The sequence below is a fragment of the Maniola hyperantus genome, chromosome 23, assembly GCF_902806685.2.
Source record: "Maniola hyperantus chromosome 23, iAphHyp1.2, whole genome shotgun sequence".
NCBI classification, from domain to species: domain Eukaryota; kingdom Metazoa; phylum Arthropoda; class Insecta; order Lepidoptera; family Nymphalidae; genus Maniola; species Maniola hyperantus.
Window position 1 is genome coordinate 5,684,994 of NC_048558.1, and position 25,066 is coordinate 5,710,059.

Sequence of the window (25,066 nt, forward strand, 5' to 3'; positions counted from 1 at the left end):
TTTGAATTTTCGTCACTCTAGTGATAAACGCAAAATTACTATTTAGGAAAACTTTCTTCAACAACTTTTCAGTTTTATGATCCATTTTTAAATACTTAATAGTTAAAAAAAATATCTCACAAAACGTTTAATGACAAAACGGTGTCGCGTCTTACTGATAATAATCGTTACGTACGTGTATCGTGTTGGCATCACTGTCATATTAAAATCCAAAATATATACAAGGAAAAATCACACTTACACCTACATGTTACTATCTATTTTAGTGTGCACTTATTATGGTGTAGCTCAAACTATGGAAGGAATTTGATAAATTGTACTCACAAATATTTGCACTTGTTATTATAAAAACAAATCCGCGTAGGTACAGTGGCAGGGATATTTATATAATACTAGCTTATGCCCGCGACTTCATTCGCGTGGACTACACAAATATCTAACCTCTATTTTACCCCCTTAGGGATTGAATTTTCAAAAATCCTTTCTTAGCGGATACCTACGTCAAAATAGCTATCTGCTTGCCAAATTTCAGCCAGATCCGACCAATAGTTTGAGCTGTGCGTTGATAGGTCAGTCAGTCAGCCCAGTCACCTTTTCTATTTATTTATATAGACTGGGGAGGGTCGTCTCCCAACGCTGTGTTTTCCGACGCGAGGTCGCTATTCAAGCACTTAGGGTCTCAACATCTATCGGTCCTTCGAACTATGCGCACTGCCCATTGCCATTGTTCATCTTCGCGATTCGTTCATACCAACAGGACTAATAAGAAAGTCAGGGCTCAGGAGTATACACTTACCCCACTGTCAGCGTCGCCCCTGTGGTGCGGGGGTATTTCCGAAGCGATCATGTGTAATTGATGAGCAGATTGCTGGACTCGAGCCACCATAGCTTCCACCTCGCTTTGAGGGTCACAGGGCATGTGGTTGCTGGAAAATAATAATAAAAAAATATTCACGCATTCTGATTTACCTACCTTTACTTTATTAGCCATATTATCTGTTTTGGTTGAATTCAATGCCACTGGACTACGGAAACAAATTTCTGTAAAGCCGGCAACGCATTGACGGTTTTTCCGGTGGTCAAAATGTTCATGGATTGGATGGACCTAGTGGTTAAGACGTTTGCATTCTTTCCCTGAGGGCAAGAGTTCGATCCCGAAGATAAAGAAGATTTATATTCTTATTATATGGTTTAGTTTATTTAGCTATTGGTATTTAGGTTTATTATACACCACCTCCCATTGTCCTTTTGTTCGTTTTCTCCATAGCGTTAAGGTTGTCTGGAAGAGTTCGCTATTTAGCGATAAGACCGCCTTTTTTGTACCTATTTATTAAGATTTCTTTTTGTAACCTGTCATTTGTGTTTTTGTGGTGCAATAAAGAATAATACATATTACATACATATATACATACATAAATAAATGAATAGTTACCTCATATCAATGTCGTGTCGTTCCCGTAGCGACATGGACCTCATGGGCCTCGTGAGAGCCAGCACTTTCTCTGCGCTGCCCGGGCTCTTCTGCAGCAAGGTGTTCGCGTAGATGTCGTTACCTGAAAAATTACAATTCATACCGATTACCGTTTCGTTTCATCACAAAAGTAAATGTTTTGAAACTTCAATATCTTAGATATTATTATTAGACGTACGCTGATAAAGGATTTTTGAAAATTTGACCCCTAAGGGGGGATAGGCGTTTGAAATTTGTGTAGTCCACGCGGACGAAAAGGACGCGCGGACGGATGGTGCTGGAATGGCGACCTCGCACCGGAAGACGCAGCGTTGGAAGACCCCCCAATCAGACGACATCAGACGAGTCGCAGGGAGCCGCTGGATTCAGGCGGCGCAAGATCGTGGCGTGTGGAAGTCCCTACAAGAGACCTATGTCCAGCAGTGGACGTCTATTGGTTGATGATGATGATGATGATGATGACGCGGACGAAGTCGCGAGCATAAGCTAGTCCCTAATAAAGGCAGGATTTTCAGCACCAGAAAGAAACCGGAACGAGTCCGCTGGTAAGTTATAGTTGGTACTTGCGGGAAGGTTTCTGACATAGTAACATTAAGGAACGTTGGCGCGCGAGTCATTCTTATAAAGTGGCATTGCAAGGCACGCCAGATATCAACTAGTTTTTTAAGCCTATGCCAGACTGTTGTAAACAAGCCCCCCACATAGGTCTCCACCGGCGTTTTACAACAGTGTTTACAATGAATTTTTGTTGCAAACAAGTGTAAACACTGTTGTAAACCGCCGGTAGAGACCGATGTGGAGGGCTTGTTTAAAACAGTCTGGCACAGGCTTTAAATCTGATATTTTGACAGTAAAATAACATAATGCTGATATAGGTATACGATTAATTTCCAAGTTATAAATAAAGCACACCCAAGTCTATTATTTATAACTAGGCTTTATTCAAGAATTTGCGCCAAATTTCGCGTCTCACGAAGGCAGAGAGAGTCTAATATTGAAATTATAATTAAGACGTCGCGCCTAAGCCTTGGGTATTAGTGATGCAAGCCTATGCATAATAATTTATGATATCACACTTTCAAGGTTGTTATTGCTTGATGTGTCATAGATTATCGAGTGTGCTATTAATTAATACTGAGTAAGACATTTATTTTGTTCAATTTAATCAAAGAGATACGTTGTAACGAGCCATGCACAATCAGCATTCGTGTGCAGACAGGCCGGTGTTCGTGTAGTGTAGTAAATATATATATAAAAGGAAAAGCTGACTGACTGACTGATCAACGCACAGCCCAAACTACTGGACGATCGGGTTGAAATTTGGCATGCAGATAGCTATTATGACGTATGAGGGAACTCTCGGTTTAATCCTTTATCGACGTTATGTCAAATATTAGGCTTTGCCCGGCTATGGCGACGTAAAATCAAAGAAAAATAGGGCTACCTTAGGTTTAACTAGCGTCAAGTCAAATGTACTAACATTTGACACCTGCCAGTGACGTCGAAGCCTCGACGTTTTGTTAGAAGTTCCCTAACGGCGCGGCGGCGGTTACGCACTCATCCGATCAGAGTCCGTGATAATACGTTCCTTTTCGTTTTGTATGGGAGCTTATTATATTATGTCTCTCGAACTCGGATGACTAACTAACTGTCGTAAGTGACGTGAAATGTGACAGAACTATCATAATATATAATACTCGCTTACCATTAACTAGCAGATGGTCTGCACCATCCTGATGCCGCCTCGCAGTGGAGTCAGCCGCTTTCGCCATGGCGGTAATAGCACTAAACTTTTTCAGTAGCTGTCGCCTCCTGAACGCCCTCTGTATGGTTACAGCGGCCCTCCTCGCTCTAAGACCGCCGTATCGCCTCTCCAAGATCTCTACTTGTTTGTCTAACAAGTCCTGAGACATTTCATAACGACTGAAAAAAAGCAAATGTAAAATTAGTACAAAACACCAAGATTTAAGACCCATGCATTTTGGTGGATTTGAAAATCTACATCTTGGTATAGGCGATGAAGAAGGTCATAAAACAAATGGTGTTAAGTTTACGACAAATACAATGAAAAAAAAACCTAAATTTTGATTAATTAGTGGTTCTTACAGTTCAGTTTCCAATATGTTGGAATATTTAAATCATAATGTAACGACAACTGTCTTGAGTCTCTCGATAAGAGCAATGTTAAAGAACATAGGAATCTATATTGTTGATCATGTTTTATTAAGACCAATCTAAGTAAATTCTATCCGAAATAACAGTAGAGACAATGAAAATAGAGGTCAAATACAAGAGACAACCACTTCAAAAGATATAGATCGATAACTGGACTCGATATCAAATCTTGTCAAGATTAAATTAAAATAATAATCAACTATCATATTAGATATTATGTTCCATTATGTTATTTACTGTATTCGAGTTTAATAAACAGGAAACAATGAACTAGTGTGAATGAACAGCTAAAGAGCGTGTTTACTAATTATTTTAATTCTAGGAAGAACGATTTAGCTATGATTTAATTATCTAAATATACTTAGTATGCACAATGAGGCTTGAAAAACAATTGCTAATTAAGTTTTAGTGTGAACTTTAGTGACTTTAGTGAATATCTTAATAGAACAGTGACAATGAGGCCGATTCTCTTGTACACAATCTCTACACTATACAGTACGCGACCGAAAGTAATGTACACCGGCCTTACATTTGGCTTTGTAGAGCGTTGTCTCTGTCACCTATATAACATTTTGTCGGTCTCAACGACAGGGACAACGCTACAAATCTGCTATCTCCTTCTAAAGGTCGATGTACATTACTTTCGGCCGCGTACTGTAAACTAAATTAACAGGTCTAAATCTAGTGCTATCCTTTTCCGCAAGCAACATTATGAAAGGGATAGCAATAGATTTAGACGTGCCATTTTAGTTTAGAGATTGTGTACAACGGAATTAGTCACATTATCAGCGATAGTTAGAAAAGATTGATTAAATCCATGCCAGTTCAAACCTGATCAACTGATAACCCGGAAGATTACAATATTGACGCAAATGAGTTATTAATAATTATACAAGTGATATATATATATATATTTATCAGATCGTTTTATTATTTTGACTGTCAGTGTTGATTATGTTATTATATTTATAGATAGGTAAGCAATTAGTAAGATTTTATCATCATGCTACTAATTGTTTTTTGATGAAATATTAAATTTTATAAGGGATGATAATAACAGTGTTCAAATATGGTTTTAGTACATGCGTTTTAGATTAGGGTTAGATTCGAATTAAAACTACGAGTTTCTGAAACTGGGTACGAAATTGGGTATTTGACTCCATTATTACTTTATTATAAACTAGGATAAAAATAATGACGTAAACTGAAAAACCTAATTAAAACGATCAAATAACAAAAAAGTTACATAAGCATTTAAATATTTCTGATGAGACAGAGATAACGATATAGCATTTTGACGTCACACCTTACCAATGCCATAGTAGCTTCGTGCGGTTTCATGCAAATTCTCGTTTTGCGAGAAAGGGATAGAAGATCCTCCTACTCCAAAATTAAAATGCCTGTAACTTTGTACATCTTTGCTGGATTTTATTATTTTTTTCAGCGTACGTCATTATTTTTATCCTAGTTTATAATAAAGTAATAATATTTATCAAATTCATAAGTAGGAAAATACCCAGTTCAAGGCAGGACGAAAAGTGGGGTCAGTGATGTTACAAGCTTCATTTGTTGGCCAAGTGAAATAGTTACGCATTCAAGTTACAGGAACAAGTGTTATATGGAATTTTAGGTTAGCGATACGCATTCCTGGTTTGGGACATACCCTCGCGTCAATTTGCCACGTTTTTGTGGCAAAGTAGGGTCTTTTTGAGTCATTCCGGTCGTGCCAATTCCCACATCTGTGCCTCGCCTACGGAAGATTTAATACATATTATATGTAAAACAATATGAACTAGAGAAAGATACATATATTGTTTGACTAGAATTGGGATGGTGCCTATGTGAAAAATAAATTATTTTTTTAGTACGTAATTATTAAATACCGCTATTTAATAATTACTTACTAAGGAAATAATTTATTTTCTTCTTCGAAAATTCGTAGAATCGTAGTCGTTAGTTTAAAGTTTGGCTAACCATTTTAAGTTATCGATTTAATTTAAAAAATTACGGCGAAATGAAGACGAATTTAAGACGTCAAATCTATGTATGCGTATATTTCATACATATACCTTTTTGCCGATAAGAACGAGCGATTTGACGTTTGATAAAAGTTGCTGATTTGACTAGTAGGCACCATCCCTATTATTGAAGGAAGGACCAGACCACCATTTTCAAGCGTGCTTAAATTATTATAGAACATACAGTATAACTAAACTTCACAGACTGAATAAATCTCAATAAGAACTGTCTTTCCTTAACAACCCAAGACACCAGAACTCCGCTAATAAATAATGCGTCACACATTATAATCTTGCTTGCATGATTTATTGTGCTTTTGTACAAAGTTTCTTTAGCATTACTTAATTAAGTTAAGAGATCTTAAGGTGACGCAGGACGCTCGACCGAAATTGGCAGCGCACGTGGGTAACATGTTTGCTTTTCACTTGACATTGTATGAGAAAGTTGAGAGGCACGATGATTTTCACTGAAATCAAGCGCGCGAAAAGGGTTTAGGAAGAGTATTTTTGAGAAAAAACTGCTGAATTTATGTTTGCAAAGTAAAGTTATTTCAAGTAATGAATAAATAAACTACGTCTAATGATAAATTGTTTTAGAATTTTCATATCCCTAATCTTATTTATTTACATCCAAAGTTGTCATTAATTTAGTGTTAAAATAGGAATCTTTTGAGCCTCGTAACTTTTAAATTAATATTTTTTTCAATGTTTTATATATCAATAAACCTAGATAATGACGAGATAAATCGATATAATTCTTAATTTTGTGCGTAAAATATCGAATATTGTTGTAATTTCCCTCCTACGTTTGTATGAAGAAAGCACCGAACTGAGTCCCCTTAAAGCTTAATACACATTGTGTGAGAGCCGGAGCGTTGAACGCGCCTTCTATAAAATCTTGCAAAGCACAGTGATCTTTATTTCCACTGATTACCATCATCATCATGATCAGCCCATCACCGGCTCACTACAGAGCACGGGTCTCCTCTCAGAGTGAGAAGGATTTTGGCCATAGTCTACCACGCTGGCCATGTGCGGATTGGTAGACTTCACACACATTTGAGAACATTATGGAGAACTCTCAGGCATGCAGGTTTCCTCACGATGGTTTCCTCCGCCGTTAAAGCAAGTGATATTTAATTAATTAAAACGCACACAGCTCTGAAAAGTTAGAGGTGCGTGCCCGGGATCGAAGCCTTGACCTCCGATTAGAAGGCGGACGTCCTAACCACTAGGCTATCACAGCTTAGATTACCATACTAATAATGTATTTGTGTAGATTTTTTTAAAATCTTAATTTTAAGAGATGATTCTCTAGGCGAATAAAGAGGCCTCTATATAGGTATGTACCTACATATGGACACAAAAAAATAACCACTTTTATTAAGTTTATTTCACACATTGTATAGTTCGTCGAGATAAAGTTCAGTTTACTTTATAACGGACAAGATTGTCATTTTGCCGCTATGTGCTTTGACCCTAACTTAATGCACTATTCAAAATAATATACGAGCATAGCCACTTTACGCAACGTGTATAATTTACTGTGAAAACTTTCTAATTCATAGCTTGACAAAAAAGCAGCGCAAAAAGTATTTGCAATTGAATAGGTGGCTATAAATTTACACTTAGCTTTCTTAACATTGGATTTTTGGTTTCGGATAAGATAAAATAAATCCGCAAGAAACATTTCATTGCTGACGTAACGTCTTTAAATGTTCTCATGATTTTTTAAGAATTGAGGTGAAATTTTTTATACATATTTCTCCATGATACGAGGTGTATTCATATCCATGTAAAACCATGAAGAGCGTTCAAGGCGCTTGGATTAATTATACCACAGAAATCAGATAAATCTAGTATTACTTACTACATATTATCACCTATTTTATTGTTCTCTTCATCATGTGCAATTCGATTGGAAAGCCTTCGTTAATTTTTCGAAGCAATTTTTTTTTTGGTAGGTTGTGTTCATACATCCTACTGGAGGTAAAAATAGAGAATGCAAAATTCCTCAATAGTCACCTGTATGAACCAACACTCATTCCTCATTCCTGAGTTTCATACCTGTCGGTATAAAGTATGTCAGTGATTTCGATGCTGATGAGTACGACGAGTTGGAGTGGTGCAGTGCCACAAAGAACATTGGTTACATTACATACCTAATGATATTTTCATACCTGTCGGTATAAACGCCATCCCAAAGTCTGCCGACGTTTTCGACGCTCACAATCTTGAGTTAGAGGGGTTTAGTGTTATAAGGAGTATTAGTTACATACCTATCTAATAATGTTTTCTTACCTGTTGGTATGAACGGCCAGCTCGAATAACGTCGATTCGCTCAACGAGCATGACGAGTTGGATTTATTTAGTGGTAAAAAAACATAAGTTACATACCTAATCATGTTTTCATACCTGTTGGTATGAACGGCCATCCCGAAGCCCTCGGGCGGTGCGGCGATGTAGAGCGGGGGTGCCGGCTCCGCTGAGCCCGCGCACAGCGCCGCGCCCGTCGACGCGTTCGACGCTGACGAGCATGACGAGTTGGAGTGGTTTAGAGCTGGAACCAAGTAAATATTATTCTCTTAGAAAGTAGAACCCAGGTATGTATAACCAAAACCAATGGGTACATTGTTTGAAGAGATATCTTGAAATTTGGACGGTAGGTTCTTACTAGGACGTAGGTGTCAGCTAAGAAACAATTTTGAAAAATTCCCCCCTAGGGGTGTGAAACGGGGGGTCGAAGGTTGTATGAAAGTCCTATGTTTTTGAAGTTAGAGACATGAAAATCGACATTTAGTTTATTAGCTTTAAATAATAAAAATCTGTATATAAGTCAATTTGGGAAATTCCCCCCTGAAGGGTGGTAAAATAGGGGGGAAATGTTTTTATAGAAATGTTTAACTATTGTTATTATTACTTTAAATTTGAAACGTAGGTTCTTCCTAGGGGGTAGAGTATCAGATAAGAAAGGATCTAACTAAATTCCCCCCTAGGGGTTACCCCCTTAATGGGGGTTGAAAAGTTATATGAAAATCCTATGTTTTTGAAGTTGGCATTTAGATATTCTGATGGGTTCCATGCCTTAAGGTTAGACTGAGTGAGTAGGTAAGTGAGGCATTTTCCAGCGGCAAAATTTCAGATCTCATGAGAAACCAGAAATTTTACGCGGACGAAGTCGCGGGCAACTGCCAGTATTTCATAATGCAAATGACTAGGCTATAATATATTAGTCTATAGTCATTTGCAATAAAAAAAGTCACGTAGGTACAAACTCGATGCGTACCTCCTCGTACTTAATAAACATTCAAGGCTAAGTAAAACAAAAAAAACGTGAACGATAAGCGTCCAATGCGGTAATTAAAATTAACATCAACATTAAACACAGTCTGATACCGACCGAATTGTTTAAAACGTTAAACAACTTATTTGTAATTCTCTCGCTCGCAGAAATTTCGTCAGCTATTTTAGGTAGGTATTATTCTGCGGTATTTTGTAAGCGTTCACTTTGAAGTCTCATTTTGGGGGTCCGGAGTTTACAGATCTCGAATTACAAATTTTATTGAATATGTTAAAATTGTGCTTGATTAACACAATTGTCTGACATAGTAAAACACAAATTACGAAGAACGTAAGTATAAAAAGAGCTTTCATTCTAAGAACCCAAAGCTTCTCTAGAAATTGAGAAATGCATTTGGTAATAATAGAAGAATCAAGGGTAATGATAAACTTGAACATAAAACTTTGACACCAAGTGCAACCGGTCAGCATGCAGTCCCACGTAAAAATATACAGGACACGGCCGAAAGTAATATACATTTAGAAGGAGATCATTCTAAAGGCTGATGTACATTACTTTTGGCCGCGTACTGTACTTATTTTTATTCGCTATAGGCACACGCTTGACCACAATCACACCCGATATTAAGTGATGATATATGATATTGCCCCCCCCGAATGTCGACTTGATCGCTACAACTAGCGACTGGAGATGGTAAATATGTGTCTGAACCGTTCAACGCGGCATCGAGCTTCCGAAAAGCAACTAAATACCCATTCGATGATACATCATTCAAAAGCCTCGTATCTGCTATGGCCCTAAAGTAAATAGGGTTCTTACAAATTCTGATCCCATACTACAAATGTTGCAGAGGTCTAAAGTTTACGATACGAACCGCAAAGCGCGTGATTAGGGTATGGAATTCCTTTCCGGCATTTCTGTTCCCATTTGTAAAGTTGGTATCTTCAAAATGCGTTTAAACAGGCATTCTCTAACCAGGCAAACGCTTACCATCTTTAGATTCATTATATTATAACATGTAAAGTGGTGAAACAATAATTTGTTGTTCATCCTAGTGCGTCCTGAGATCCTGGGATCCTGCTCTCGATAGACTCACCACAGGCGACTAATTTTTACAAGTAATTTAAATAAATCTACACCGAATTCTCTTAAAAGGCAAAGCCAGGTTTACAACGTCTCTCCAAGCTATGGTTTACAAACTGCAGTGATTTTATTCTGTTCTGATTTTATCCTCCACGTACATACTTCCAGTCTACTTTAACGTAGCCGCTTTGGCTGTTGACATCAGAAGTGGGATAATTTAATTTTTTCAATGGTTTGAATGTGTATTTTTTTTTAAATTTATAGACTAGTGCTTGTCTGCAATCAGAGTTCAGACCTGCTGGCAAGTGATTATGCAGCCTAAGATGGAGCACGCTTGTCTAGAAGATGCCAATTCTCTCTTGACTTGAAGGTACCCATATAAAAATTTGGAACGGAAAACTGATGCTGAAAGGGCGTTCCATATCCTAGCGGTTCTAAATAGAAACGAGGAGGCAAATCGTTTCCTATACGAGTCTGTGTACTCACCAGGCAAAGGTCTGTGCACAGCGGTGACGTATCGGTTGCCGTCCATGTAGCCCCGGTCAGGCTCGGCGTTGTGACCATGGTGTCCGCTGTGGATGCTGTGCTGGTGCGAGTAGAAGCCGTCCGGTGGATGCAGCGCGCCGCCCCCGCCGCCCTCCTCCTCGTCGACCTTCTGGGAGAAGCTGGGGACAAAGGAAAAGAATATTCAGCATATTGAACCATCTACAAGATTTTTGATAATTCGCGATCGCGTACGCCGATCGCGCGTATGACCATAAATTGTGAGCTGTTTAGCGTAGCCATATACATCTATGCAATGCTGGTAAAACTGACTGCGTCGCTTTACCCCCGACATAAGCGTAAGACGAATTCAGGCCTTACAGAACGAGCATGCAGTGAATTCTCCAACACTGAAACACTAAAAAAATGATAATGACGTCATCTGAACGTATTACAGTACTGTAAAGTTAGCTTAAATCCATAGAATATGCAGTAGGTAGATATATCAGACTGTTGAGGTCTTGAACCAAAAGAAGTTTTGAACTGTCGAGAGATTGCCATACATTTTGTCTACACCTATATGTTTATGCTATTGTGAATTTAGGGTACATTTTAAAATACAGTGACTCATGATTGTAGATATCGTGAGGTGTTCGTGTTCCCATGGAGATATTCATGGTTGAATGCCCACCAACTGATGATATTGGCATAGTTAAATATGCATGGACCTGATGTTTAAATTATAATATTTTCCTTTGTAAACTGCAATCTGCATCATCACATGGCTAAACAGTGATTGTCAACTCATTAACCAATACATAAATGCAATCGTGGTTAAAACTCAACTCGTCCCCAAAGGTGAAATTAAAATTCTTCTTTTTGTCTTCTTTTTTGCTTTGTGGCTTTTGATTATAAATCTTTCCATAGTTTCTATTTGACATTTTGTCCATACAGCAAATGCCAAAAACACCAAACAAGTTTTTTAAAGAGCCCTTAACATTTTAATTGCGTAAATGTCTCATTACTGTAATACCTATCTCCTATCTCATTAACATTTTTCTTTTTAAATAGACTAAAGATAGAACTGGGCTTTCATAAAAATTACGATCTAACTGTGACCTCATTATGACTGTTTATTTGAAAGGCGAGAAGAAAGCGACTGAGCTCTGTAACCGCCCATCCACGAATAAGCGGTGCGGCGAGCGGGGCGACAGGCGGAAATTCCATATTCGATTTAGAGAAAACATAAAGCTTTAATAATTCTTTATTCTGCAATTTCTTACAAAATTAAACTGACATAAACAGAAGTGTCAGACAGAATTGAAAATATCCTGTTTGTTTTAAAGATACATTTACAGTTTACACAATATGTGCCAGTGAGAGCACACTGGATGGTGAGCCGAGGCGAGGAAGGCGCATGTATAAATTCAGGGTAAAGGTACTGTTGTAGTAAGTAGTTGTTCGATTTATCTCCTCCCAGAAAATTAAATTAAAATAAATATGAAATTCCAAACTTTTAAGTAACGCTCGCAATAATTTTATTTTAGGTTAGTAATGTATCTATTTGGTAGTATGGGCTAGTGTGAATCCGCCTACGAACTAAGGTGGGCGGCCACAGCGCAAACGATGACGGCGCGGCGTGACTTGTATCTATACTAGTAGTGACTTGTATCGTGATATTTCGCCGCGCTATAAGCTACCACTCCTAATGAAAAATTCGTGGGCAGGCCCTTACCTAGCCAGTTAGTCCGTTTGTAGGTTAGGTCAACGAGCTTTCAAACATTACTTGCTTTAAGTATTTAAGTTTCGCATAATATCTTTAGCGTAATATGATATCTTCTAGAAATATCTTTAGGTTTGAATAAAAATAAATATTCCTTGCTAACATTGTATTTTTTTATCGACGGAAATTCTTCGACTGATTACCATCTCATCAGACTGATACCACCAATAATGAAAATGAAATGTGGTATAAGTCCCGCAAATTGCGATTGCGCTGGAACCATGTCTCATTGACATGGAGATTTCGTCAGTCATTTTGACGTCAGCCGAAATAAAAATATACCATGAGCTCGAAACTCCATTGTGAAAAACCGACCCAAATAACCATTTTTTACAGGTATATGACCTGTTATCACAATCACCCACTTGTTCCGCCGCAAAGATAACAAAATTTCGCCCAATTCTACCGCGTCAGTACTCGTACAAAAACACTTATTTTATCTTGGATCGTCCCTAAATATTTTAAAATTGAAGTTTAGCACATATTATGCAACTTAAAATCATCAGGTATATAAACAGTTACCTTTCAACAAAGACGAATAGAAAGGCCCACAATGAAAATTCGAAATGAAGTATAGAGTCGAGAGTGTGCAAGAAAGCGTCGAAATATAAATAGGCAAGAAAAGCAACCATAATCCGAGGCATAGTGCGAAGCGGGGGCGGATCGCTAGTTCTATAACGTAGACAGACTCCCGTGGACGTAGAATGGATTCGCAAAAATCCAACCCAAGCGAAACCAGGGCGGATCAGCGAGTCTAAAATACATTGTTTCCTGCTAGCACCGCGAAATGTTTATACTCATAATCTCGTAGCCTGGGAACGTTATCATTTTGGGATGACCTATTTACCGCAACCCGGCGGTTTCAGTTACCTTGTGTAAATATTTCCACTATCTTGCGTTTGCACAGCGAGGAAAAATACGGGTGATGTCGTAACTTTAGATCTTATCCTGTATACTGGAGATATGTTTATCCCTCCATATGTTATGTTCTCCTGGTTTATTATGTCAGCAAATACGGTGTTATATCGGGTATTGTCATCATAATTTGAGAAGTTTTTGTTTAATTATTCGAGAACAAGTTAGCCCTTAACTAATCTCCTCTTTATGGTCGTCTTCACTCTTCCTCCTTGCTGAGGGGCGTGACCTTATTGCATCAATCACATAATGGTTGAGGTTTTCTTGGGATAATAATGCTGTGGATTTCCGCATACAACTCGACTAAAAGAACGAGTTTTACAGTTATCAGATGTTGGTGATAATAACCCTCACCTGGTGCTAAAGGTTGCTGCAGCTTAGAAAGAAAACACGGGTAATGTTATAAGTTAACTTTAGATCTTATATTCTTCTGTACAGTTAGAAAAGATAATTTATTTACCTCTTCAGATTTTAATATAATATTTTATTATGACTAAATATAGCGTTTATCACGCACTGTCATCATGTTGCCTCGTATTTTGTTCTATAAAGATATTATGTATCTCGAATCATAATTAAGGATACATAATACATAATGTCTTTAAGTAACAAGATACGTACTTTATGTAAACTAATTACTACTACTTAATTAGTAAAACTAATTAGTTTCAAGGAGTAGACACTATATATTAAGGATATAGGTACTTATATGATCTCCTGGTATGTTTTCCGTACCTTAATCTTTCATATTATACTTAGTTTTTTTTTGCTTTTTAACCTCCATTATTCCAAAAAAATCTCTACTATTATTTGATTCAAATGGACCCTCAGCAATAATGTATACCTACCTACGGCGCAGAGATTGAAGTTATAAAGTTTTCAACTCATCGCCGACTTACTATCACAGCACAGCACATTGCAGCAGAGCACAGTTTTCCTCTCAGGATGAGAACAGTTTGGCCATGGTCTATCACCTAGCCGAGTGTGGATTGACAGACTTCACACATCTTTAGAGAGCTCAGATTTCCTAACAATGTTTTCCTTCACCGTTAAAGCATATGGTATTTACATTGAATTGCTTAAAAAACGTACATAGCTCCGAATAGATTGTAATCGTTTACACGTGCGAAATACGGTGCTAGTAACACGCCGCGTTCAAAGAAAGCCTCCAAAAGAATCTGAGCCAATCTAGAATAAATCATTTCCAAGAAAAGTCATTAAAAGTTGCAAATAAACTTTTACTTATTAACTTAGATAACCGCCCCGAATTCCTTGATAGAGAAACTAGTTTCATCACGGTAGAAAATGCTCTGAACTTTTAAATCAAAGGTAAGTCGGAATTATCTTGAAACTTCAAAGATTGGTTGGCTTTGATGTTCAGAATGCTACACGAATATCAGCCACTCAGCTCTGTTCGAAAACTCAGGTACACACCGGTAGAGTGAAGTGGAGTGGAGTCGCGGCATCTTTTTCAAACACATCCTTTGAAAACAACTCAAACTAATCTTAGAGTCTCCTCTCCTCTGTCTTTTGTATACCAGTGTACCAATTTCAACTATGTTGGGCGTCTCTCTGTGGCATGAGAAAATCCGTAGGAAAACCAAAATTACCGGCACAGCTGAACGAATTAGCAAGCAGTTGGTGGCAATGGGCAGGCCATGTCTGTCGCAGAACCGATGGCCGCTGGGGCAGACGTGCTCTGGAGTGGAGACCGCGTACCAGTAATCGCAGTATGGGACGACCTACAACCCGCGGGACTGACGACCTTAAGAAGGAAGCGAGAAGTGGATGGATGAGGAAGGCGGAAACCATGTGTGGAGACGCGCTCTCGGGAAGACCTACATATGTCCAGCCGTGGACGCAAACAGGCTGACTGATGGTACCAATTTCAACCATATGTCACGGTACACATAAAGCTGAGTTTAAGTTGTTGTCAAAAACTTGGCTCTACTCCGCTCCGTACGCGCTGGCCCTTAGGAATGTGGTCCTGAATAATTTTGTACTTAGATTCCAACAAACGCGCCCGGAATTTGCCGCTATTTCTTTGTAAAATCCGTTTTAACTTTCAATAAAGGCAAGAAAATTCCGGAATTTTTAAAATGTGACGCTTTTCAAATTCCAAGTAGGTAATATATAAACTAAGATTTATTCAAATCGAGTTAGCAAGCTCCATTGAATTTTGAATAGTCAAAGAACTGAATGAATCCGGCTCTGATTCTTAACGTTGATTTCCACAGAGCTAAAGCCGGGAAGAAATTCAGTGCTTACAGAATACAGATCTGGATAATCTCATTTCTATTATATTTTTGGCATACCTAGAGATAAATTTAATGTTTTCTGTATTTTCAAAATATCAGAAGCACCTGCTTTTTTTCCTTCGTCTCTCGAAAGATTTCCACAAACTTCGGACTTACGTACATGCTTAACTTGTTTAATTACGGCCCATCGAAGAAGACCCCCCCCCCCCTCTCTTTAGAGTGATAGATTTCAGGTGCCGAAACACATGCTTTGGAAGTTATCTAGGGTCTTGACTCTTGTATACTAATTTCAGGTTGACATACAAAACAGCCTACCTAATAAAAGCATCATAGAAACCAAGAAACACTTATTAATTGTATTTTGATATGAGCAGGTTTCAATAATTGAGCCCACGTCGATAAATAATTAAAAGAGCTAATAAAGTAGAAGAAAATTATCAGCTAACAGTACTTTATAATATTATTCCCCGCGGCATCGCGAGTGTCTGTCGGAGCGTAATGAAATTACTGTAACGTCAAGTACACACTGCATACAGTTCGCTTTGACCAAATGTAGCCATGCGAGTGAAGCCAGGTGGTCATTTAGACTTAAATTTATTAGAACACATATTTTACGAAGAAGCTCTCCAACATCGACTTCGCTATCGTGTTAATTTGGAGGCTGTTAAGCTTCTGGATAACATGGACATCAAAAGGAGACTCAAAGAACAAAACAATTTGAATTGGTGTAAAAATGCGAGCTGCAGTACCTATCAGTGTGATAGTACTTAACTAGGTCGCAATAAACACAGTAAACTCTACTCTTTCGCACCGGAAAGAGCAGCGTAGAAGTCCCTAAAAGAGATCTATGTCCATTGTCCAGCAATGGACGTCAATCGGTTGATAATGTTGATAGCATAAATCACAGCCCTAATAAACCACAAAATATGAACTATATTATGGTAGGCAATTCACTTCAAAGGTCCATTGCACTCAGCATAATATGGCCGAATATGGAATGTAATTATTCTATTCATTCATTCATTCCAGTTAGCAACGCGGAACGACGCGTGGTTCCTTGACAATGGCCATGCGCGGTCAAGCGTGTGTCACAAGCGTAGCTTTTTATAAGTAAGGATTGCAATTTTGCGCTTTACCCAAGTGATAAACTGTACTATAATATTGGATTGTAAGCGTTTTCTAGGCGATAACATCCGGTAAGACAAAGGATAAAATGTCTTGTCAGAATTGGAAAAATTCTTCATGACAATATCCATTGATAAATGTGTCAATATTTGTGGAGGTCCCAAGATGCTTGAATGGAGACCTCAGACCAGATAGCGCAGCGTTGGCAGACCCCTCAGTCGCAGTGAACTGGCAAACTCGCGGCATGTGGTACTCCCTACGTTGTCTATCGATTGACGACGAATTTTTACTTGGTAGCACATTGCTTTTACACAGCACATTGCTAGATATTACTGATATTGATAAATAATTCATAATTATCACCATCATCTCAATCTTTCTCCGCCAACAGTTGAGAACAAGTCTCCTCTCAGAATGAGATGAACAGACAAATAGTTATTTGTGGAAACACTGTTATGTTTATAAGTAGATGGAATGACACACTTCATCTAAACCTTCGTGGTTTTTTTTGCTGTGTCTAAAACGGGCTTGTTAAACATTATTTGTGTCGAAAATAAAAATAAAATTAAAGCAAAAACATACAAAACTCGCTAATATAGGCACCTATTCGTTCCATCACATAATTTCCATAGACTTTTTCACTAACTATATTAGGTACAATACTTAAAGAAAGTTTCTGAGTTTGCGAGCAAGAAGGAAAAACATAGCATAATAAATTATTATAAAGTATAAACAAACGATCATCTAATATCGGGGACAGTTTAAATTATAGTGTTCATCGGTTTTCACTGACTTTCTATAGTAACTTCGTGACTATCCGTTGACGTTCTTAACGCTAAGTAAGAGTACACGATTCTGTGATTTCTAGCGGGCCTTTGTAAATATATCGCTAAGTGTTCATTTAGTCCTAGCTAAGTTCTTTCAACAAATGATTGTTTAGTGTTCAGACCCTTACCTATTAACGTGGTAGATAAAACTAACAGACTAACCTTTGACAATCTAAATATATAAAAGGAAAAGGTGACTGACTGACTGACTGACTGACTGATTTATCAAAGCACAGCTAAAATACTGGACGGATCGGGCTGAAATTTGGCATGCAGATAGCTTTTATGACGTAGGCATCCGCTAAGAAATAATTTTTGAAAATTCAGCCCTTAAGGGGGTGAAATAGGGGTTTGAAAAGGGGTTTTGTCCACGCGGACAAAGTCACGAGCATAAGCTAGCACCTACATAAAGCAAACTAAATAAACGACTGTAGTTTGAATTTTCACAGTGGACAAGTAAAAGAGGTAATCCAGAATAAAATTCGCAATAAGTAACATACTCTTGCTTTAAGACATTCCAATATGTCCAACTTAAATCCAACAAGAACAAGTAACAAAGTTCAACTATATTGCACGCCAAACGCGTTACCCTGTCAAATGAATTTGCTTACTTATCGAACTTTATCCACATAAGTTTAACTCAAAGCCCAAGATGCGCTTATCCTATAGCTTAGTGAATATCTACGTTGCAAGCAATTTCAGAGCTAAATTGATCTACGATTTACTGCATATTCTGTAGATGTTTGACTTTAATCAAAATGTAGAGCTATGAAACTAGAAAATTGCAACTTTCGAGATAGGAATTAGATATTCATCATCATCATCATCATCATCAACCAATAGACGTCCACTGCTGGACATAGGTCTCTTGTAGGGACTTCCACACGCCACGGTCTTGCGCCGCCTGGATCCAGCGACTTCTAGCGACAGCTTCTAGCGACTCGTCTGATGTCGCCCGTCCACCTAGTGGGGGGGTCTTCCAATGCTGCGTCTTCAGGTGCGAGGTCGCCATTCCAGCACTTTGGGACCTCAACGTCTATCGGTTGTACGAACTATGTGCACTGCCCATTGCCACTTCAGCTTCGCAACCCGTTGAGCTATGTCGGTTACTCTAGTTCTCCTACGGATCTCCTCATTCCTGATATGATCACGTAGAGAAACTCCAAGCATAGCTCTATCCATCGCCCGCTGAGTGACTCTGAGCTTTCTTGAGGCCCCTAGATAGATAATATACTTATTATACTTAACACAATAATGTATATAATCAATCTTAACATAGCTTGTACTGTAACCTTATTTTTAATCGTAGATAAATACTTACCTTAGTTAAGTGAACGTAGACTAGTAAACCGAGCGTCAATTTACCGGTAATTGTTTATTGTTAATTCTATTAGGTACCCACGACACAGGACTACCTAGTGTGGGTACAATGGTACACAATGTTATAATTGATTGATCTATGGTAAATAAATATTTTTTCATTTTCATTATAAACATTTTATTTTATTATTTCCGTAATGCTAGGATGATCTAAAATGATCTTGATAATGATAACTCCAGGTGCAGTATAAGATGTGAAAGCGATATAGGCTCGCGACTGGCAGCTAAAGTTAAAATTACATTTAAAACTGTCACTCCATATCTGTCCTTTTCATATTACATTAGTAAGAAGAGGATGCGAATACTCTAAAATTAAGTTGTGCTCAGAATCAGTACCAATTAGCTCCTGAAACTCATCCGCCCACATCATTGCAAGTCTAGAAAATATAATTTACAAATTTCATAATAATCACCGCGTTTAAGCAGTCTCTTTGCGCATTACATATTTTTAAAACCTAACATAACATTTCATAATCATGTAGAAACGTTTCTACATAATATATTTTAAGTTTGTAATGCGTTTTTATGATATTTTAGTAACGTTACTAAAGTTACGTGACTGTTACTATTATAATATTAGTATACTTCGATTCGGAGACTGGACTCTGTGACATCTTCTTCACGTTTCTTTCCATTTCATTCATACATTCCTCCAATAAGTGGAGGGGTCGTTAGAACAACAAAGTTGAAAAACACTGGAGCGCAGTTTAATTGGAACATACACTTCAAATTTTCCTATTTAGGCTACACCAAGGCTTTGTTCTGGCGCCGCTCCAACGGAGACGGGAAACCAGCGTATACATGAATAATCTGGGTTTGTTTCTCTTGCCGTACGAAACCCGTACAGTATCAGTAAAAGAAAAGCTGACTGACTGACTGACTTATCTAGCATCGCATAGCTCAAACTGCCGGATTGATCACGCTGAAATTCGGCATGCAGATATCTAATATGACGTAGGCATATGCTAAGAAAGGATTTTTGAAAATTCAACCCCTAAGGGGGTGAAATAGGGGTTTAAAATTTGAGTAGTCCACGTGGACAAAGTTGCGAGCATAAGCTAGTTCACTATAAGTTGTAACTGGCTATTAACTTGATTACGTCATAATATCAGTAAAATATATAGTAAAGAAATTAAAGTGGTAAAAGACACGTTTCGAGGAAGTAGGTAAAAAAAGGTACAATACAATGTACAAAAAGACATTATTATTGATTAAATACAACGATACTCAAGTAACGGAAAAATTATCGTAAAATTTCTAATAATATTGTACTAGTAAACTAGTTGCATAATTGTATTATTCTGCTGTTATTTTCGTTTAGTAACGTTGGTTACCGATAAAAGAGTTAGCACATAATTTGATTCAAATTGTATTAACTGTCTCATACCTGCTTCTGAATTTTCATGATTGTATGGTTTTTTTATTCAGATACAAGTTAGTCCTAGGCTGCAATCTCACCTGGTGGTAAGTGATGGTGCAGTCTGAGATGGAAGCAGGCTAACCTGGAAGGGGTATGGAAGTTTTTTTTATAAAACCCATACGCCTGATCAGTATCTACACGGCATCGTACCGGAACGCTACGCTTGGCGGTACGGCTTTGCCAGTAAAGTGGTAACTAACCACGGCCGAAGACTCCCACCAGACCAGAGAAAATTGAGAGATTATAAAATCCCAAATTTCCCCTGCCGGGACTCGGGAGTCGAACTCATGACCTCCCACTAATAAGACCACAGCGGAGCCACTTCGCCAGGGAGGTCGTCAAAGGTTTTTTTAAATTATGGTTGACAATACAACAGAATTAAAAACACTGCAGTGTTAAGTAATTTAATTGTAACATTGAGTCTTTCATTTAGGGGAACGTTGAAGCGTTGTTGGCGTCGCTCCAACACAAGCGAGAGGGGTAACGGATAATTGGGGGTTTATGATCAAAATTAATTGTCGTTTCACATAAGCACGGTTTTTCAATGCCAATTTTGAGTAGATAATATTTTTGGCACCGTATACCTATTACGTATGTGTTTTGTAACTATAATATGACGTCATGACACAATCTTCTATAGTATATATTCAGGAAAATGTGAAATTATAGTTTAAGACTCTCGATGACTGCAGCACTCTGTGAAATCTTCGTTTTCATATGCCTCTACTACTATCACCATACTGTTAGGTACTCGTAACATTTTAAGTTTACGTAATGAATTGTCACCATTAGATAGGTACGTCATTATGTTAAAAATTAAACAATTGACAATCAAAACGTGTACAATGGTAACTATTTTGAATAAATGATTTGACTTTAAATGTTGTATAGAAGCAGGCGTTACAACCGCTAAAATGCAGTTACAACGTACAGGAAATTCGGTACTGTGTACGGGTTTCGTACGGCAAGAGAAATAATAAACCCAGCTTATTCATGTATACGCTGGTTTCCCGTCTCGGACCGGAGCCAGAACAAAGCCTCAGTATGGCCCAAATGGGTAAATTCGAAGTGTATGTTCCAATTAAACTGTGCTGTAGTTTTTCAATATTGTTGTTCTAACGACCCTCCACTTATTGGAGGAATGGATGAATGAAATGGAAAGAAATGTGAAGAAGATATCACAGAGTCCAGTCTCCGAATCGAAGTATACTAATATTATAATAGTATTAGTCACGTAACTTTAGTAACGTTACTATCAGTTACTAACAGGTATATTTAATGTTCTCAGAGGTGTGTGAAGAAGAATCCGCTCCAGGCCAGCGTGGTAAATTATGGCCAAAACCCTTCTCACTCTGAGAGGAGAGCCGTGTACTGTAGTGAGCCAGTAATGGGTTGATCATGATGATGATAGTTACTAAAATGCAGTTACAACTTACAGTGAATTCGGTACTGTGTACGGGTTTCGTACGGCAAGAGAAATAACAAACCCAGATTATTCATGTATGCGCTGGTTTCCCGTCTCTGTTGGAGCGGCGCCAGAACAAAGCCTCAGTGTGGCCTAAATGGGAAAATTCGAAGTGTACGTTCCAATTAAACAGCGCTGCAATTTTTCAACTTTGTTGTTCTAACGACCCCTCCACTTATTAGAGCAAAGTCGGGTCATTGCGTCACTTGTAATGAAAGAAAATACCATACTTTGTCTATTTATACGTAAAATAGTTATAAAGGCGAAAGTGTCTATCTGTTTTTACCTTTTTTAGGGTTCCGTACCTCAAAAGGAAAAAAGGAACCCTTGTAGGGCGAAATTTTTAATATGCTTGCATCCTAGAGACGGATAGACATCCGATAGTTTTAATCACGGGAAAACAAAGAGTTCTCACGGGATTTTTGTCGTCGTCATGTCTATACTTGACCTTCAGTGCTAATGACGCCATTTACGATGGTCACCAACATTGATATCGGAACCAATGGTCACCAGAGTTTCCCAAAAATGCAAATAACTGAGCTTTGAATGAGGAAATATGAAACGAATTTAACTAAGTTCTTAGTGAGATTATGAATGGAATGCTATTTCTGGTATATGTCACGCAAAATGAGCAGACGGTGACAAGTTTGTTAGTCACTCGATAGATGGGCTCCTCGAATTAGCAGGCGACGAAAGCAGTTACACAAAAATAGGTTATTATTAACGTCTTTATTCCGTTGGAAATATTCCAATAGTCTACTGAATAAAAAGCAAATCACAATAAAAATCTCATGCAACTTTATGAAAAAAACATCGTGCATTTAACATATTCAACATATTCCTAGAGTAACGTGAACCTTTAAAAACGGATATTATTTAGGTTTCCTGCGGCGTATTTCAATTAAAAAGATTTTAGGTCACGCCGGGAGGATTCATTAAAATGCGGCTACACTAAAAATATGGTTTAAAATACGACTTCAATTCCGTGCGCGAATAAATTTCATAATAATGACCCCTATATTTTTTATTGATGCCAAGTTTTTGCCTGATAGTGCCTTTACTTGAATGGTGGTTAAAGACGAGCACGAATCCGGACAAGGTAAGAGAACACATCGACGCAATGGATTTCTTTAGGTACATTTAGTAGGATTTGGTACGATGTCTGTATTATGTAAATACATTGGGGCCGATTCTCTCTATACTAAACTAAATTAACAGGTCTAAATCTAGTGCTATCCTTTTCCGCAAGCAACATTATGACAGGGATAGCAATATATTTAGACGTGTCATTTTAGTTTAGCTTAGAGATTGTGTACAACGGAATTAAAATCAGGAGACCTACTGCAGTTGAATTTACAGCACCAGAGGAATTGAAAATGCTGGTTTTAAAGGAGTTTGCCTATCTGCCCCTTGAATAACCCCATTTTAAAGTTGTCGAAGGAAGTTGGTTTCACGATTTGCTTGTGGAAGTAATGATCTGTTGAGTTGACGGATGATCAAGGCGTACCAGGTGCCCCGTGGTCAGGAGGAATTTAGGAAACAAAACCCTACCCTATAAATATATCCTATTTGTTAGTTAACGCTTTGAAGTCACGACAAGTAGCTCAAACAAATTGGCACTTTTCAAAACTTTTCGGGATTAAGTTCCTTCAACTTTCTTTACAAAGTTCATAAAATTGTCAGGCTATATAGCTCACTTGACCGAGCTTTGGCCGAGTATCGCGAGTGCAGTTTGTTTGTCAAATGGAGCGAGACATCCCCTCCATTGTCAGTGGGGGGACTGGGCCTCTATTCAGTTGCACCGACTTGATTAATACGGCTGAATGCGCCCGGCGCAGCGCAGGAACGACCCAGTTTGAGGAAAAATAGTTGGTTATTAAAGTGGGCAGCGTTGTTAAGGCTTGGACAAACAAAGCGCGATAACAGCAGCACATCGGAACATCACGTTGAACTCGTGTTGAAACACAAAGAACTGTATTATGAACCATGTTTAGCAGCCATTTAGAGAGCGGCTGCAGTGATGTCCGTTGGATGCTTATCCATCACTGTTCTTAAAAGATCGGTAGCGGTACAAGGAGCGGTATAAACTATGAAGGTGTTCATGCTATATATGAGCTGTGCTGTACCGGAGAGAACTAGAGGGAACTCTCGGTTTGATCCTGAATCGACGACATGTCAAATATTAGGCTACGGGTGACGTCAAATCAAAGAAAAATTGTTTCATAGCCTACCTAGTGTCAAATGTAGGTAACGTTTAACAGTCTGCCAGTGACGTCGAGGCTTTGATGTTTTGTTTCAAGTTCCCTAACTGTCGTGAACTGTGGCCTTACGGCTGATGTCGATAACACTTCGAAATGACGATATTGCGCTACGCAGTATCAAGTGCTTCATACAGTCTCTTGTATTGCAAATCAATGCATTCAAATGATTATTGTTCACAGCTGTGACGTAGTCAACATGATGTGTCGCAGTCAACGTGATTGTCGCTGCCGTCACACGTTGTGTCTGTCTAGACCTTCAGTGAACGAGATTGCCTACTATGACGAAATGCGTTGCGGCTTTCGTTTTTTAACGATTCCAGTATGCAATGGTTGAAAACGAATTGCTTTTCTAGAAGTTCGTTAGGTGAGGTTTTTTTGAACATACATTTAGCTTCGGGTTAAACGGTGTAAGCCCTAGTTTTAGTTCGTTTGCTTTTTGCGAAATTTTCATATCCAATTTTTGATTTTTTTCCAAAATATGTTTACCAAATACGTCGGGGGTATAAGCCATATCACCTTGTTTTTTTCTTACTGACTTTTATATACATATATAGACTTTTATTATTCATCGAATGAACATAAGTCTTAAACCAAGCGGGACATAGAATCCCCTTTATAAAGGAAATTAAAAATTTCAGTTCGTTAGTTAAAGAAAACTACTTTAAGTCGCAATTAACTGGAAGGTACTATTAAGTATTCCGTGGCGATAGTAAAAATAACTTAAAGAGGTGGTCTACGAGACGTACTTCGTTAGTAAGTAGGTAAGCATTACCATACTGTGTAAGTATTAGAATAATTATCAAGACTGTGAAACATGTTGAAGTAGTTCTTGAAGGTTAAGTACCTAATTGGTAATAACAAGCTTACCCGTAACCAGGCCTCTGGCAGAACCAGGATCTCGTCAGCTTCGCAGCTTCAAGCAGCACTCCTCCAATATCTCCGATCCTCATGCCAGGGCAACAACATTCATCCTCTTCCCCGTCACCCACTAACACAATCCTCGATTCTGACTTCGCCACTTTGCTGTGTTAACAAAGTGGATCATCCAAAAAAAATTTGGAAATTTTCATATCAATTCTTGGGCACTGAAATCCTTTTTCA

At 38.2% G+C, this 25,066-nt stretch overlaps 1 protein-coding gene across 1 annotated transcript in view; it reads right to left on the bottom strand.

Moving 5' to 3' along the window:
- siz (Brefeldin-resistant Arf-GEF family protein schizo) overlaps positions 1–25,066 on the bottom strand; it is a 216,087-nt gene that overhangs the window by 18,781 nt on the left and 172,240 nt on the right. Inside the window, 6 exon segments of the mRNA XM_034981018.2 lie at positions 797–926; positions 1,433–1,553; positions 3,177–3,394; positions 5,310–5,396; positions 8,080–8,224; positions 10,535–10,713. Of these exon segments, the coding sequence (XP_034836909.1) occupies positions 797–926; positions 1,433–1,553; positions 3,177–3,394; positions 5,310–5,396; positions 8,080–8,224; positions 10,535–10,713 (880 nt within the window).